The sequence below is a fragment of the Ranitomeya imitator genome, chromosome 2 (assembly GCF_032444005.1).
Source record: "Ranitomeya imitator isolate aRanImi1 chromosome 2, aRanImi1.pri, whole genome shotgun sequence".
In the NCBI taxonomy this organism is placed as follows: Eukaryota; Metazoa; Chordata; class Amphibia; order Anura; family Dendrobatidae; genus Ranitomeya; species Ranitomeya imitator.
Genome location: NC_091283.1, coordinates 110,305,626 through 110,324,063, shown reverse-complemented (window position 1 = coordinate 110,324,063; position 18,438 = coordinate 110,305,626). Strand labels below are relative to the sequence as shown.

The following is an 18,438-nucleotide window of genomic DNA, read 5'->3' as shown; positions in this document are numbered from 1 at the left end:
TTTTGAATATTGGCACCACATTTGCTATGCGCCAGTCCTGCGGAACAGACCCTGTCGCTATAGAGTCACTAAAAATAAGAAATAATGGTTTATCTATTACATTACTTAGTTCTCTTAGTACTCGTGGGTGTATGCCATCCGGACCCGGAGATTTATCTATTTTAATCTTATTTAGCCGGTTTCGCACCTCTTCTTGGGTTAGATTGGTGACCCTTAATATAGGGTTTTCATTGTTTCTTGGGATTTCACCTAGCATTTCATTTTCCACCGTGAATACCGTGGAGAAGAAGGTGTTTAATATGTTAGCTTTTTCCTCGTCATCTACAACCATTCTTTCCTCACTATTTTTTAAGGGGCCTACATTTTCAGTTTTTATTCTTTTACTATTGATATAGTTGAAGAACAGTTTGGGATTAGTTTTACTCTCCTTAGCAATGTGCTTCTCTGTTTCCTTTTTGGCAGCTTTAATTAGTTTTTTAGATAAAGTATTTTTCTCCCTATAGTTTTTTAGAGCTTCAATGGTGCCATCCTGCTTTAGTAGTGCAAATGCTTTCTTTTTACTGTTAATTGCCTGTCTTACTTCTTTGTTTAGCCACATTGGGTTTTTCCTATTTCTAGTCCTTTTATTCCCACAAGGTATAAACCGCTTACACTGCCTATTTAGGATGTTCTTAAACATTTCCCATTTATTATCTGTATTCTCATTTCTGAGGATATTGTCCCAGTCTACCAGATTAAGGGCATCTCTAAGCTGTTCAAACTTTGCCTTCCTAAAGTTCAATGTTTTTGTGACTCCCTGACAAGTCCCCCTAGTGAAAGACAGGTGAAACTGCACAATATTGTGGTCGCTATTTCCTAAATGCCCAACCACCTGCAGATTTGTTATTCTGTCAGGTCTATTAGATAGTATTAGGTCTAAAAGTGCTGCTCCTCTGGTTGGATTCTGCACCAATTGTGAAAGATAATTTTTCTTGGTTATTAGCAGAAACCTGTTGCCTTTATGGGTTTCACAGGTTTCTGTTTCCCAGTTAATATCCGGGTAGTTAAAGTCCCCCATAACCAGGACCTCATTATGGGTTGCAGCTTCATCTATCTGCTTTAGAAGTAGACTTTCCATGGTTTCTGTTATATTTGGGGGTTTGTAACAGACCCCAATGAGAATTTTGTTACCATTTTTCCCTCCATGAATTTCAACCCATATGGACTCGACATCCTCATTCCCTTCGCTAATATCCTCCCTTAAAGTGGACTTTAGACAAGACTTTACATAGAGACAAACCCCTCCTCCTCTCCGATTTTTACGATCCTTTCTAAACAGACTGTAACCCTGTAAGTTAACTGCCCAGTCATAGCTTTCATCTAACCATGTCTCGGTTATTCCCACTATGTCAAAGTTACCTGTAGATATTTCTGCTTCTAGTTCTTCCATCTTGTTTGTCAGGCTTCTGGCGTTTGCGAGCATGCAGTTCAGAGGATTTTGTTTTGTTCCAATCTCCTCACTGTGGATTGTTTTAGAAATGTTCTTACCTCCCTTCTGAGTATGTTTTCCTGGGTCGTCTTTGTTCGAGTCTAATGTTTTTCTTCCCGTCCCCTCTTCTTCTAGTTTAACGCCCTCCTGATGAGTGTAGCGAGTCTTCTGGCGAATGTGTGTTTCCCAGGTTTGTTGAGGTGTAGTCCGTCTCTGGCGAGGAGTCCATCGTACAAGTAATTCACACCGTGGTCCAGGAATCCGAATCCTTGTTGTCTGCACCATCGTCTTAGCCAGTTGTTTGCATCAAGGATCCTGTTCCATCTCCTGGTGCCATGCCCGTCTACTGGAAGGATAGAAGAAAAAACTACCTGTGCATCCAGTTCCTTTACTTTCTTCCCCAACTCTTCAAAGTCCTTGCAGATTGTCGGTAGGTCCTTCCTTGCCGTGTCATTGGTGCCAACATGTATCAGAAGAAATGGGTGGACGTCCTTGGAGCTGAAGAGCTTTGGTATCCTATCGGTCACATCCTTGATCATCGCACCTGGAAGGCAGCATACTTCTCTTGCAGTTATGTCCGGTCTGCAGATGGCTGCTTCTGTGCCTCTCAGTAGTGAGTCTCCCACCACCACCACTCTTCGTTGCTTCTTGGCTGTACTTTTTGCTGTCACTTGTTGCTGTGTGCCCTTTTCTTTTTTGCTTGCTGGTATTGCTTCATTCTTGGGTGTGCCATCTTCATCCTCTACAAAGATTTGATATCGGTTCTTCAGTTGTGTGGTTGGTGATTTCTCCATGGTCTTCTTGCTTCTTTTGGTCACATGCTTCCACTCATCTGCTTTTGGAGGTTCTCTGACACTTTTTGCACCTTCTGTGACCAGTAGAGATGCTTCTGTTCTGTCTAGAAAGTCTTCATTCTCTTTGATGAGTTTCAAAGTTGCTATTCTTTCTTCCAGACCCCGCACCTTTTCTTCTAAAAGGGCCACTAGTCTACACTTCTGACAGGTGAAATTGGATTCTTCTTCTGGTCGATCTGTGAACATGTAGCACATGCTGCAGCTCACCATGTAGGTTGTCACATCTGCCATGTTGCTCCTAGATCCTGCTGACTTGCTGTGTGTTTTCCTTCTTGTGTAATCTACTCAGCCAAGCTCTCTTGCAATAATGTCCTACAGGCAAAAATTGGTGATGCTTTCGAAGCAGCTGGTCCCGGCTGTACCCAACGATCTTCTAGCTTAGGGAGACTTCGCTTCTCCCAGAAGGCACCTGGAATATGCAAATTAGCCTCCTGAAGCTTGAATCCCTGGTTTGGTGATGCTTTCGAAGCAGCTGGTCCCGGCTGTACCCAACGATCTTCTAGCTTAGGGAGACTTCGCTTCTCCCAGAAGGCACCTGGAATATGCAAATTAGCCTCCTGAAGCTTGAATCCCTGGTTTGGTGATGCTTTCGAAGCAGCTGGTCCCGGCTGTACCCAACGATCTTCTAGCTTAGGGAGACTTCGCTTCTCCCAGAAGGCACCTGGAATATGCAAATTAGCCTCCTGAAGCTTGAATCCCTGATGAGGAGGGAAGTCCTTGTTTTTCTATGGAAAATATGGAAACCCTAGTCAAAGCAGTTCGGACAACTATGGGTGTCACAGAGAATAAAGAAGCAAAATCTACCCAGGACATTATGTTTGCGGGGCTGTGCCAGAGGAATCATAAAACTTTCCCGGTGGTGGACACGATTAAAGATCTGGTCAGACGGGAGTGGGATCAGCAGGATAAAGGGTTCTTACCATCCGCTGCAAAGAGAAGATACCCCTTTGATGATGACCTCTTATCTCAATGAATAAAGATCCCTAAAGTAGACGCAGTGGCCTCCACCTCAAAATCAGCCTTGCTACCACTGGAAGATGTTGGACTCCTTAAGGACCCATCAGACAGGAAGGCGGACATGTTCCTGAAAAAAGTGTGGGAATCGTCTTCGGGAGCCTTTAAACCCGCGATCGCTGGTACTTGTACTGCCAGATCCGTTATGGTCTGGGTAAGTCAGCTAGAAGAGCAACTTAAGGCGAAAGTTCCTAGAGACAAGTTGTTGGATTCCCTGTCCCAGATCAGAGGAGTAGTAGCCTATTTAGCGGATGCTTCAATAGACTCTTTAAAATTAGCGGCAAGATCAGCTGGTCTTTCAAATGCGGCCCGGCAGGCACTTTGGCTTAAGACCTGGCAGGGGGATGCTCAGGTTAGAGCCAAGTTGTGCACCATTCCATGTAGGGGTGAGTACCTATTTGGCCCGGTGCTGGATGATATCCTTCGAAGGCAGAGGATAGGAAGAAGGGATTTCCTAAAGTGTTTAATCCCACTTTTAGGAACACCTTCAGAAGACGCATACCTTTCAGAAGATTTCAATCAGACCAGCAAGGATATAGTCGCGATTGGGAACCAGCGGAACAAAGGTAAAAAGGTGGATACTATGGAAACCCCTCATCTTCTTCAAGACGCAGATGCAACTATACCAAATCTACCAGTGGGGGGTAGATTGAAATTTTTCCTCGATAAATGGAATAAAATAACTTCTAGTAACTGGATATTGGGGGTAGTTGCGTCAGGGTTAAAGTTGGAATTTTTGAAGATTCCCCCAAATCATTTTATTTTAACTTCGCTTGATTCTCCGGCTCAACAACAGGCACTAGAAATAGAGATTCAACAGTTACTTAAAAAGCGGGATATTGAAGAGGTTCCAAAACACCAGGAGAAGACCGGATTTTATTCTCCGCTATTTTTGATTTCTAAACCTGACGGGTCCTTTAGGACTATCATATATATGCGTAAATTAAATAAATTTCTTCAATATCGCGCTTTTAAAATGGAATCCATTAAATCAACAACTAAACTTTTGTTTCCCAGGTGCTACATGTCGGTACTGGATCTAAAAGATGCGTACTACCATCTGCCAGTTCACAAAGATCACCAACAGTTCCTTAGGATGGCAGTACTGGTAAACCATCAGGTTAGGCATTTTCAATTTCTGGCAATGCCCTTCGGCCTGTCCATGGCACCTAGGATATTTACAAAAATAATTTCAGAAGTAATGGCCCATGTCAGGGAAAGGGATACCCTTGTGGTACCCTATTTAGATGATTTTTTTGATAGTCGGAAATTCGATTACTCAATGTAAGGCCCGTGTAAATGCCATAATATCGTCCCTACAAGAACTCGGTTGGATGATCAACATAGAAAAATCAAGACTAGAACCTGCCAGGTGTCAGATTTTTCTAGGGATTCTTCTAAGCTCAGAAGATCAGTCCTCTTTTCTACCAGAGGACAAAAAGCAGAAGATTGTTCGCAAAGTCACGGCTGTAAGGAAGGATCCAAATTTAAAATTGAGAGACGCAATGTCCCTGCTAGGGTCACTGACAGCGTGCATACCAGCAGTGAGATGGGCTCAAGCTCATACTCGTATGCTACAGTTCGAAATCCTTCAGGCAGAAAAAGATCTTCTGGGTTCTCTTAACGGGAAACTCAGATTATCACCAGCCACTCTTCACGATCTAAAATGGTGGCTCAGCTTCTTCATCTATCAAGAGGATAGACAGGATAGTTATGACCGACGCCAGTTCGTTTGGTTGGGGAGCCCACATGGGGGAGGTTCTGACCCAAGGGCGGTGGTCGGGTCTAGAATCCCACAGCTCGTCAAATTTAAAAGAACTCTCAGCAGTCAAACATGCTCTCCTCCACTTGCTACCATCCCTGAAGGGTTCGCATGTACAAGTACAGACCGACAATATGACTGTAGTAGCCTTCCTCAATCATCAAGGAGGGACAAGATCGCAATCCCTGATGTCCACTACAGCACAGATACTGTCCTTGGCCGAGAGTCACTTTCGTTCCCTGTCGGCAATTCACATAAAAGGAGAGCTCAATATAGAGGCAGACTATCTCAGTCGCCATTCCCTTCGGCAGGGGGAATGGTCTCTGGACAAACATATTCAAACAGATAGTCAAGCTCTGGGGGTTACCAATCATAGATCTGTTTGCCACGAAAAAAAACAGAAAGGTCAGGGAGTTTGCATCTCTCCAGATAGCAGACCAACCATGCATAGTAGATTCCCTTCGGATCCGTTGGGACTTTCCACTAGCATATGCATTTCCCCCAATGTGTTTGATTCCGATAGTTCTCAGGAAGATCAGGGAAGAGAGAGCGAGAATAATTCTAATTGCCCCCTTCTGGCCCAGGAGGCCTTGGTTCTCTCTCCTCAGGGCAATGTCAGTGACCGATCTTTGGGTGTTGCCAGTGGTTCCGGAGCTCCTTTCTCAAGGTCCATTTCATCATCCCAATTTGGAGACTCTTCATTTGACGGCGTGGAACTTGAGAGGGAGCTTCTGAGGGAAAACGTTTTTTCCAAGGCTTTGATATCTACCCTGTTAAAAAGCCAGAAGGAGGTCACTACAAGGATTTATGCTAAAATTTGGAAGAAATTCCTTACATTTTAACAGCAACCACTAGCAGACAAAGTTCCAATTCCGGCCATTCTGGAATTCCTACAGAAGGCTGGGAATTGGGCTTGGCAGTTAACACGTTGAGGGTCCACGGTTCAGACTTAGGGGCCTTATATAACAGTAATGTAGTTGGGAATAGATGGGTTGCTATGTTTATTAAAGCATGTCAGCGTTGTAACCCAGCCCAAATTGCAAGATTGCCCCCTTGGGATCTAAATTTTGTGCTCGAGGCGTTAACTGAACCTCCTTTCGAACCATTGGATTCTATTCCAATTAAAATTTTGACCTTAAAGACAGCTCTACTTTTAGCGTTAACATGTGCTAGGAGGGTCGGTGATATCCAAGCGTTATCAGTTGATCCTCCCTATCTAATAATTCTTCAGGACAAGATTGTCTTAAAACCAGATCCTGCATACTTGCCAAAGGTAGCATCTAGGTTTCATAGAAGTCATGAGATATTCCTACCATCCTTTTATGAAAATCCAGCTCCAGAACAGGAGGAAAAATGTCATACTCTAGATGTTAAAAGGGCAGTATTAGAGTATTTGAATAGGACACAAAGCTGGAGACAGAATATGGCTTTGTTTATTTCTTTCCAGAATTTAAGGAAAGGTTCAAGTGTCACAAAGAGTTCTATCGCTAGATGGATTAGGGATGCGATATGTCTTGCTTACTCCGCCAAAGGGGAGACACCACCAGAGGGCATCAAAGCGCACTCCACTCGGGCTATGGCATCATCTTGGGCGGAGAAGGCAGATGTTCCCATTGATATGATATGTAAGGCGGCAACTTGGTCATCACCTTCCACCTTTTATAAGCACTATCGCCTTGATCTATCTGCTAATTCCAGCTAACATTTTGGTCGTTCAGTACTTAGTGCTGTGGTCTCTCCCAGTTAAATAGTCTTTGAAAGTCTCTCATAGTGGGTGCTGTTGTGGCGATAGGAAAACCGGTTTTTACTTACCGGTAATAGGATTTTACAGAGTCCACGACAGCTCCTGTACATTCCCCCCTGTATTAAAATTGCTTATTCTTGCACTCTATTGGAAGGTGTGCCTTTAGAGATCACTTTATAGAGGTGATGGTATTTAGTATTGTTTAAGATATTATCATGTACTGATTCATTGGCGGTATCCCTTGTACTCTGGAACACAAACTGGAGGGCGAGGGGGACCGCCCCTTTTTAACCTGTAGGTTCCTGTCCTGATGGTGGGCGGATCCCCTCTCTTGTAGTGGGTGCTGTCATGGACTCTGTAAAATCCTATTACCGGTATGTAAAAAACTGTTTCTCCTATGCCTCATTGGGGGACACAGCAAGAACTATGGACCTGTGTCCCCCAATGATTGGCTCGGAGAAAAGGATTTTACGATGAGTACATAAATATATATATTTATAGACACACACACACACACACCTCTACTATGGAGTAGCATTGAAATAGTTTATGTAGCACAATAAAGGGCTGTAGTGACCACATGAAAGGATAGGCATGTGACATCACAGTAAACAATGTGTTATACTTAAGATAGGCACCTAAAGCATATTGTGTAAGTAAAAGCAGGTGATTACCCTTAGTACTGTCCAAAAACCCGCACTGCACCACAACCCCAACACGTGATTCGCGTCACTCACTTCCTCAGGGAGCGTCTGTCAAGTTAGTGAGACAAACCGCACTCAACAAATCCCATTGACTATAATGAGGTTTGTCAGTTTTATTCTGGAGAAAAGTCTGCAGTCCCACCATGTTACTACAGACTGCCAAGTCATGATTGTGTATAATACACACTGTCAGGATTCCTCTGTATTCATGGCGCAAGTTGTTGGTCACGTGCCACCTAGCCTCACCTGCCTTCTCTCATTAGAAGACCTCAGCTTTCAGATGAGACAAGGTGGCACGTGACTGTAAGTATACAAATGGCATATGTGTGGTTACATGATTACCACTCATACTGGTCATAGAGGGGAATCGTGACTGTGTGCACATCACAAACTGCTCTCCTATTGACTATTGCCTAGTGCTCAATCAAAATGGGGCCCCTGACACCCTCCATAACCTGCCATGTGAAAAACGCAACTGTTCCACATCATTTTCCGGGACAGCTGAGTATGTAAGTTTACTAAATGCTTATACACTACATATCAGCTTACTAATATGCATTATGCACTGGGCAGTTGCGTTTTTCACATGGCAGGTTATGGAGGGTGTCAGGGGCCCCATTTTGATTGCGCACTATGCAATTTCATGCCATGTATTAATCTAGTGATACGCATACCATACCAGGCATTTTGCATTGTATTCATAACAAGCCATTTGAGGACAATAGGAGAGCAGCTGATCCATTATCTATTGAGAAATGCAGTTATCAGTGTATAATATAATGCTCTTCAGTGGCTGTATATGCTTACTATTACTATACTACCTGGTATAATTTATTGTTCCCAACTATATGTACTGTGAGCTTTACCCTGCGTTTTTTCTTATTGTTGTGTATTTTAACGTTATTTACTGATTAAAATTGGTTTTAAAAAGAAAATTTTGACATAGTTTATGCCTCCTTTTTCCCCGATGATATTTTGGGGAATTTTGGTTTATTAACTAGCCTGTCACATGCAAACATTTTGACAGGATGTGCCACAGGAGAAGATGTTTTCATTCCAACAATTCCTCTCATTCCAACTGATTTGTCTTTTGATTTTAAACGCCTCCAGTTTCCTGTTCGACTGGCATTTGCTATGTCCATCAACAAGGCTCAGGGACAGTCCTTAAAAGTAGTTGGAATCGATTTACAATTTCCATGCTTTTCTCATGGTCAGCTTTATGTGGCCTGTTCAAGAGTTGGAACAGCCAAAAATCTGTTCGTCTTTGCACCTGAAGGAAAAACTAAGAATCTCGTTTATCAAAAGGCTCTCGAATAAGTAGTAGAAGATTACTTCACATTACTTGGCCAATTTAGTTAAATCTGTGTGGATATATCTCTGGTGTTGAAATATATGTTGTGAAATGCTTCTATTAGCTTAGTTTTTGCCTTTTAATAATTACATTTATATCGAATTGTTTTGTCGTTTTTGTATGCAGAATACATTTTTGTTAACACATTCTATTTTGCTAACAGCAGTTATTAACCCGGGCGAAGCCAGGTAGTACAGCTAGTTTTAATATAAAGTAGAAAAACTTTAAAGAAGGATTACACAGAAGAAGGATTAATCAAAGTAAATAGAGCAGCTTCATCAGGTCTCAGATCTATGAAATAGTGTATACCGACTATATTGTAAAATGTGGTGACCTATCTGATTAGCTTTATGGCGCAGAGACATCAGAGGGGCATTTTGTGCTCGGACTATGCGGCACGGAGGAGAGCAGCCGCTCCTGATGTGGCAGACTGACGCTCTTCATGTTTTACGTTGGCGGCTTTGAATTGAATAACCACATTTACTGCGAAGTTTCCTTCTAGAGTGCTCCAGGGGATATGAGCGGGCGAATGCTCACGAGCACCATTATTTATTAGCTCTCATATTACGTTGTGTTACATGTAAGTGATGCTTTTTCAAAACTTTTAACACTTTATTTGCAGATAAAATATAATTTTGTACTTTTTTTCTCTCTTTATTTTCTGGATAATAAACCAGCACAGATGGGAGTTGGAGAAGGAAAGTCTATAGGAGAATGGTTTGGACCAAATACTGTGGCTCAGGTTTTAAAGTAAGTAAAGCGCGCTGTCTGTCCATCATATAATGTCAACTATTTTGGCTATTAATTAAGTTTATCCATTTTTTATCACAGGAAACTCGCTCTGTTTGATGAGTGGAACTCCTTAGCTGTTTATGTTTCAATGGATAACACAGTGGTCATCGAAGATATAAGTAAGTGCATCTATCAAAATAATTGTTTTTAGCACCAATTTCAGTGGATAGAAGGAACCGAATTAAAAGAAAACTCTGGCAGTGTGGCTAGCAACAGATAATAATTGGACCTGCTCTTGCTGCATAGTGCAGTAATAGTACAGCGCTGACAGGAGTCGGTGTGCCGCTGCCGATTGTGGCTGTGCGCCTGCTCAGCATTGAATGCGGCAAGGCACACACAGTCGTATGCCAGTGTGCACCTCGCAGGATTCAGTAAGGAGGGGTGTGACTCTTAATGAATCAGGAGCGTCAGCTCCAACACACCTGATCAGTAAGCCAACAGGAGAATCGTCAGTCTTGATGCATCGTTACATGTGAAGAGTTCTCTACAGTTAGTTTTGTGTATAGGGTTAAGAACTAACAGGCAGGTAGGTAACAAACTTCATGTTCTGCACAGTGACCATCTCTGGTGGCGATTTCCCTGCTTTGTTTCACCTCTTGTCAACAGAGCAGCACTCTCTCTTCTGGTCTGCTCTGTTGAAGGGGCGTCACTGCAGACATCATACTGATTGACAGCCAGCTGCCCACAGGTAGGCAGGCAGCACGCTCCATCAGCAGCGAGGAAGAGGAGACGCTGTTCTGTTTACCCAACTACCTGTATTTTAGCTCCCAGCTCCATACCCAAAGGTAATAAATGTCCCAAATAACCCCTTTAATGCCCCATCTGCAAAATAGAGCAGTACACTGAACTATGGCTTACCAGACATCTCTCTCCTGGCGTCCCCGTACACAGGCGCTCGCTTTGCTGCGTACTGTGTGTTCTATGAGAAAGCCGCTGCCAGACTCCGCTGGTGACCGCGTATCTCACCGAGAACAAAAGGATTGGAAGTCTGAAATTGGACATGCTGGATCCATATGTCGCCCACCATTATCTGTTGGGGGCCAGTTGGGAGGCCCCATACACAGTAGACTGTCCGCTGGGCCCTACCACAACAGGCAGTAAGGACGTATAATGCCTAGATGCTTATCTATTAACAAATGGTATTGGTAATGTAGAATTGATAAAGGCTGACCTTAATGGACCAGTGTTTTTATTGTTTGTTTTTTTTAAAAAGCAAGAAAGGGTAAAGTCTCCGATATCCCATAGTACTATATGTATTATTGTTATGTTATAAATTGCTCCTCTTCGCTTTCTATACAATGACTATGCCATGTATGTACTGTATATACACTGTAGAAAGTATCCGCATTGACCTGGTGGTTGTTTCATTGCTGTAGGGAAAATGTGCCGCCATCGGCCTCATACGTGGAGCACCCTGCAGAGCGAGGCTTACACACACCAAAGTGCTTGGAGCAGAGGTAGAGACACATCAGATCCGCGGGCTGCGTGGAGACCGCTGCTGCTAGTCGTACCTCTGCGCCTAGGAATTAACCAGATTAATCCTGTGTATATCGATGCTTTTAAGGTAAGTCCGCTCCTCACATGTTATGGTTTTTAGAAGATAAACTATTCTATACAGGTATATGGATACAACCTGTGGCAATAGTTTCTAACTAAATATATGTATTGTTGGATAAAATACATTTTGCAATTGAATTTGGGTAAATATTTTTTCTTTCAGCCTTCTGGAGGCTCTGTATTGCACTGGCTATTGCTGGCTGCAGAGTGAGTCCGCTCCGAATCCAACATGGGATTCTTAGTTACCCCATCATTCTGACAAGAGGCAAACGTGCTGGGATAAGGTGTTTTCTCTATCGCCTTTCATTGGGGGACACAGGAACCATGGGTGTATGCTGCTGCCACTAGGAGGCTGACACTATGCAAATAAAAAAGTTAGCTCCTCCTCTGCAGTGTACACCCTACCGACAGGAAGTAGGATATTCAGTTTAGCTTAGTGTCAGTAGGAGGTGGACACGGGTCTTTCATTAGACCCTTATCTACCTCAATGTGCGTCTTTTCTTTTCAGGTTTCCGGAGGGATACAGGGTGAACAGTCACACCTGTACTCCCACAATACGGACTATGAGTACGGCGTGTACTGCCACCCCGTATCCTCATAGATCCCTCTCCAGGACCAAGAGCCTAGCACACAAGCGTGCTCAGAAGTCCGGTCCTGGCTCCGTCCCCCACCCACTCGCCCACCAGAGCCTGTCGGTTGGAGGAGACGAGGTCGTCCACCAGCTCCCTGGACGTCTGATATCTTCCCCGGATTGAGGTTAGTCAGAACGGCGTGGGATATTTTAGGTGAGTATTCCACATACCCCCCCATGCTGTTCCGCCTGAGAGCCTCCACTAATCCGGGGTGGTCACTGGAGCAGTCCTAGTTCAGTGCTGCGCAGTTTTTCCCCAGGCTGCCTTGGCCTGTCTGGCGCCTTATTGGCCCCACGCGTGGCACCCGCGCTACTTTGGTGGCCGCATCTCTGAGCCTGGCTTATAGGTAACCACGCTGCCTTTTTCCTGCCGCACTGTGTTCTGACGCTGCGCCGCGGCCGTGCAGCCAGCCGCGCCATTTCCTCCCCCGGCGCTGCCCCCTTTCTGGCAGCCGCACCGGCTTCCTCCTGCAGCCGCACTTTTCTATCACAGCGTGGCTGCCTTGCAGGCAGCCGCGCCGCTTTCTTGTGGCCGCACTTTCTCTCCCGCAGCGGCGGCCTTGCAGGCAACAGCGCCGCCTTCTCCTGCGGCTGCGCTGCGCCTGTATTTGCAAGGTCACCGCACCGTTTTTTCCCGACGACCGCGTCCCTCCCCGGCGGCCGCCGGCCCCAAATTTAGGCCCCGGCTTCTTCTGGGGCCTACTTCCGGCGCCGCGTCTCCTCACTTCCTTTCCCTCAGGCGGGCTTTTCTCCCGCCCGGCTTTCATCGGCGAGCTCCGCCCCCGGCGCCATCTTGGTGCACCTGGCCTGGCGGTTAGCCCCGCCCACTTTTTCCTGCGCCCCTGAAAGGGTTTTTTCGGCATCAGGACCACCTGGCGCTGGCTCCTCAAAGCGCATAGCCTGGCGTCCTCATCCCTTGCGGTTCAGCATTGCAGCCGATCCCGGACAGAAGAGTGTCCCAGAAGTCTGCTCTGTCTGCCTGCACCCCTGCGTTAAGGACCATCGACATCATGGAGTGCAGCTTTCCATCCATCACCTGTTGTGAGTAGCTCTGATGCAGACTGACTCTCTCCTCTGCTTTCCTGTCCCCTAACCTTCTGGCTTCTTCAGGGGTTACTTCGCCATGTCCAATCTTAAGGGAAGTCGCTTTTGTCCTCCCTCTTCTGGCTTAGTCTAACACTTTGCGTGTTCACCTTAGGCCCACCGCAGCGTCTGCCGTGAGTACCTCTGCACCGCAGACTGATACTCTCCCCTTCTGATTTTTTTCCTCGGACCCGTTCGGTCTAATTTTAAGGGAGGTCGCTTCCGACCTCCTACCTTTTCTCAGGCAGGCCTGCAGCAACCCACATTATGCTCACCGCCCAGGACCCCCCCCCTGCTGCTCCGCCTCAGAGCAAAGTCCCCATCCTCTCTGTCTCTATCAGTAGCGGATCTCACACGGGTGTCCCAGATCCTTGTGTCCGTGCCTGATCGGTTGCCCCTGCAGACTTCCGTAGTAGCCAGCGGGTCGCAAGAAGCTCCGTCCAAGTCTTCTAATACAGGCCGCGAAAGATCCAGACAGGAACGCCGGTCTGAGTTCTCTTCTTGGTCCATTTCGCCCCACGGTCCTTCTCTGTGGTCGACTTCCCCCTGGTCTTTCCCCCCGGAGTCAGGCGAGGCTTTCTCTGATGCGCCTTCAGAGGATAATTTGGGTCCGGATTCGAACCAAATCGCTAACATGAGGGATATGGTTCAAAGCCTCATTGGAGCGACCAATCAGACCTGTGGCATCAAAGATTCCTCTACGAAACCCGCAGATCAGGCGGTTTCGTTTAGACGGTCTAAACTACCTCCCAAGGTATTTGCTCCTCATCCTGAATTCGAGGAGCGTCTGGCCAGAGAAAGAGCGAATTCGACCAGACGTTCTCAAGGAGACAAGCGTCTTGGAGTCTCATGTCTCTTTCCTCCGGATCTCATTGCCAACCAGAATGAGAGGCGTTAGAGAACGACCTCTCCCCCTGTGGATCCGTCGGCTGCTAGACTTGCCACCAACACAGTCCTTACGCTGTCCGGTGGGGCGGCTCTGAAAGATTCCATCGATATGATCATGGAATCCTTCGTGAAGTCGGCTTTCGAAACTGCCGCATCATCCCAATGCCCGGCTTTGGCTTCCACTTGGGTTTCGAAGTCTGTATCCGAGGGGCTAAACAACTCCATTGGGGCATTCAAGCTGGATCTCCATCAGGCCGGCTGGCGGAACTTGCCACCCAGATTACTCACGCCGGGGAATAATTTGGTCCCTGGACGTCGCGTCTTCTGCCGCATAGGCGCCCAGTAATGTTGTTGCCAGCCGTCGCACCGTTTTGGCTCAAGAGTCATCAAAGAAGTCCCTTACGAGCCTGCCTTTTAAAGGTTCACGTCCTTTCAGTTCCAAGCTGGACCAAATTATTAAGGACGCCACTGGCGGCACCAGTCCCCTTCTCCAGACCTCGCCTACTTCCCCTTAGGCGGCTACTTCGGTCTTTTCGACCTTTTTCGTAAGTTTTGCGGCATCAGATCCTTCTTCGAATCAGCAGAGGCCACAGGTACGTTAAGAGAAGAAGGTATTCTTCGACTCACTCTTTCCTGGTGTGCCCGCTACTCCTAAGGTGGATTCTCCAGGTCCTGGACTGGAAGTTCCACCTAGGCATGACCCACGACTAGACCCCAGCCCGTTTCTCAGGCTGGGCAACCGTCTTCTGTTCCTCAGGGACGTCTGGGTCTCCTCAGTAGAGGATGCATGGGCCAGGGCACTTGTATCCTCTAGATACAAAATCTTAATTTCACGGTCCTGGGATCGTTGTCTTCGAATCCCAACCTCCAAGAGACCCCGCTCTGGTCCCGGGTTTCTTTAGAGCCATTATTTCCCTCCTTAAATCCGGGGTAATCGTTCCCGTCCCAGAACAGGAACGGTTCAACAGTTCACAGGCTTCTCTTCGAATCTTTTTGTACTGACAGAGGACGACAAGGTTCGTCCTAGTCCGGATCTCAATTTGCTGAACAGGAAGTTTCGTCAGAGACACTTCAGGATGATATTGCCTCGTTCAGTAATCGCTTCCATGGAGGCTCAGGAATTTCGGCTTCAGGCTCCCGAAAGTCTATCCACCTTTCCCGACATTCTAGCCGTTGCAGGTGGCTCGTCAATAGGAAGAAGTTCCGTCTTGTTAAGCGCCTCGTATCTCCGGGCATGTTCTTCGACACTTGTCGGACCAGAGTCTTCCTTCCCGAAGACAGGATATCCCTCCTTTGTCAGGAAGTTCGCTTGCTCCTGGGTTTTCGGCTCCCCTCCTTTCCGATGGGCCTTAAAGGCCCTAAGGAGGTTAGTTGCAACATCGGAAGCAATTTTACCTTCGCCGTTTCATTCAAGACTTCTTCAGCAGGCTATTCTATCACAGGGGACATGTCTGTCTTCTCCCTGCATCGTCCGATCCGGTTTTTCTGGGTCAAACGGTTCCTCGACTGGTGGCCGAGGTCACTTCTCTTATGCCAGAGTGGATCCTTCACAGCATATCCTTCCTTCCAGTTCCCTGGCAGGTGGTGACGACGGACGCCGGCCCGCTCGGCGGAAGCGCGGGGCTTTGCCTCCTGTTCTTTCAGGGTTGTTGGTCGGCGCAGGAGTCCTCTTTGCCGATCAATGTCCTCGAGTTCAGGATCATCTTTCTGTCTTACCTTCACTGGGTAAGGATTCTCAGCAGCCTGCCAATTCGAATCCAGACAATGACACACCAGTGGCATGTCTACCACCAGGGGTGGACTTGGCGTTCTCTGGCCTCGGCCGAGATTCCAGGATCCTCCTTTGGACAGAGGCAACGGTCCTGGTGAGCTCTGCAGTGCATGTCCCCGGCGTGGACATTTAGGCCGCGAGGGCCTCGCGGCAGGGGAATGGCCCTTCAGGAGGTTTCCTATCGGATTGCTCTTCCATGGGGGACTCCAGTGGTGGACCTCATGGCGTCCTGATTGAACAGGAAGGCCCCTCGGGTCGGCCCAGGGTCCCGTGATCCTCTCGCAGTGGTGTCACTCTGGCCATTCCTTGGTTGCAGTTCGTGCTCCCCTATCGGTTCCCACGCCTTCCCTTGCTTTCCAAGCTGTCGAAAAAAGATCAAGGCTGGATGGGTGCCGGTCATTCTGATCGTCCCAGATTGGCCCAGGAGATCTTGATTTGCAGACATCGTCAATCTTCTCGCGGACACCCCGGGCGCCTTCCCAACGGACCCGATCTACTGTCTCAGGGTCCATTCTGCCACCCGAATTATCGGTCGCTCAGTTTAACGGCGTGGCTGTGGACTCCACAGTTCTAAGAGCGTCCGGTCTTTCGGCCCAGATGGGTCACTCTATAATCCAGGCTGGGAAGCCTTCGTCTTCTTCCAGGATCTACTATCGTACCTGGAAGGCTTACTTTCGTTGATGCGGGTCCAACCGCTTTTCACCTATGTCCTTTTTCCCTGCCTTCCATTTGGTTTTCCTTCAGGCAGGACTGGATTCGGGCTTTGCTCTCAGTTCCCTAAAGGGCCAGGTTCCTGCGCTCTTCTTCCCTTTTAAGAAGACGTTATCTTCTCAGCCACAGGTTGACCTTACTTCAAGTAGTAGCCCACGCGGTCCCTCCGTACAGGGCCTCTGTGGATTCATGGGGTTTAAAGGTTGTGTTGGTTGTTCTTAGGGGTTCTCCCCTTTGAGCCTTTCAGGGAGTTTTCCCTGTCAGTTCTATCTCGGAAGGTGGCTTTTCTCAGGTCTATCCCTTCGATCCGCCGCGTTTTTGAGTTGGCGGCCATTTCTTGCCGACCTTTTTTCTTGATTTTCCACCAGGACAAGGTGGTCCCAGGCCTCCACCTTCCTTCCTTTTTCGAGGTGGTTTTCATCTTTCCACCTCAACGAGGACATCGTTCTACCTTCCTTTTGTCCAGCTCCGACTCATCCTCTGGAGCGATCGTTGAACAGGCTGGGCCTCGTCAGGGCAGTGAGGATCTCCCTGGCTAACACGGCTGCTTTCTGAAAGATGGATTCTCTTTTCGCCATCCCTGATGGCGTTAATAGAGGTCTGCTGGCTTCCAAGGCGACTATTGCTCGCTCTATCAGAACGGCTATTTTGGAAGCTTACCGGGTCAAGAACAAGAGTGCCCCCTCCTGAGAAAGGCTCACTCTACCCGGGCAGTCGGCGCTTTCAGTGCGGTACGTCATGGGGCCTTCGCCGACGACTTTGCAAAGCGGCTACCTGGTCTTCCATCTACATGTTTCGCCGAACTACGGCGGACTCCAGCCTGGGCAGAAGGATCCTGCAGGCGGCAGTGGTGAGTCCTCGGACTTGATGGAAGTCTGTTTTTTCCCACCCCAGGGACTGCTTTGGGACGTCCCATGGTTCCTGTGTCCCCCAATGAAAGGCGATAGAGAAAACAGGATTTTTGGTTGCTTACCGTAAAATCTGTTTCTCGGAGCCTTCATTGGGGGACACAGCACCCTCCCAGGTTGAACAGCTCTGTTTACCGTTTACGTTTGAGTTCTTTGAACACTCTTTGAGTGTTTGAAACTGTTAATCTATGGAGCGCCGTGGAATTTGTTGGCGCTATGTAGATAAAGTTTATTATTATTATATTATTATTCTTTCTCTTTTACACGTTGCTTCTCCTACTGCTTTCTCACTAACTGAATATCCTACTTCCTGTCGGTAGGGTGTACACTGCAGAGGAGGAGCTAACTTTTTTATTTGCATAGTGTCAGCCTCCTAGTGGCAGCAGCATACACCCATGGTTCCTGTGTCCCCCAATGAAGGCTCCGAGAAACAGATTTTACGGTAAGCAACCAAAAATCCTGTTATCTGAGCATGCTCGTGTGCTAGTGGTCACTTTGGCATGCTCGAATAATATGTTTGAGTCCCCGCGCCTGAATGTGTTGTGACTGTCGAACAGCCGTGGGACACGGAGCCGTGTGGGCTTGGAACATATTATTCGAGCATGCTGAAGTTACTCGGTTAGCACCTGAGTATGCTCGGATAACACATGTTTGCTCATCACTACTTAGAACTCTTTTCTCCCTTCTTTTGAGCTCATCAGGACTCATCACTGACTACAAAATTCAGCTGAACTTTCATGTGATCACAAATCAGCTGAGAGGAGCTCAGAAGAACAAGGTTAAGATTTGCAAACTATCATGTCAAAATAAGCTCACTGACAGATTCTCCGTAAACTCCATCTGCAGCAAGCAAAACACAGAGGCTATCAAAGGCTGACTGTGCAAATCCATATCCTTTAATAATTATTTGATTACCAACGATTTTACTCTTGTGACTTTACTTGTGATCAGCTGAAGTTCTCAACGCGAGGTTTCCCCTTTCTAATCCATACGTCCAAACAGTGTATGTGAATAGGGACTATCGAGACTGGATCCCTACAAGAGCTGTTGGCATACAACAATGCCGGTCTTACAAGTAATACACACAATCCGCTGTCCCTGACCTCAGTGTGCATGATGAGGTCAGGCAGCGATCAGCCGTGCGGTGGGTGGTCTGCTTTATATGCCACTGATGGTCCAGCTGTAACATTCGCACAACTT

At 47.0% G+C, this 18,438-nt stretch overlaps 1 protein-coding gene across 1 annotated transcript in view; it reads left to right on the top strand.

The window, feature by feature from the left end:
- ATG4A (autophagy related 4A cysteine peptidase) overlaps positions 1-18,438 on the top strand; it is a 54,406-nt gene that overhangs the window by 22,585 nt on the left and 13,383 nt on the right. The window contains exons 6-8 of the mRNA XM_069747146.1: positions 9,575-9,647; positions 9,729-9,808; positions 11,066-11,253. Of these exons, the coding sequence (XP_069603247.1) occupies positions 9,575-9,647; positions 9,729-9,808; positions 11,066-11,253 (341 nt within the window). The remainder of the gene's footprint in view (positions 1-9,574; positions 9,648-9,728; positions 9,809-11,065; positions 11,254-18,438) is intronic.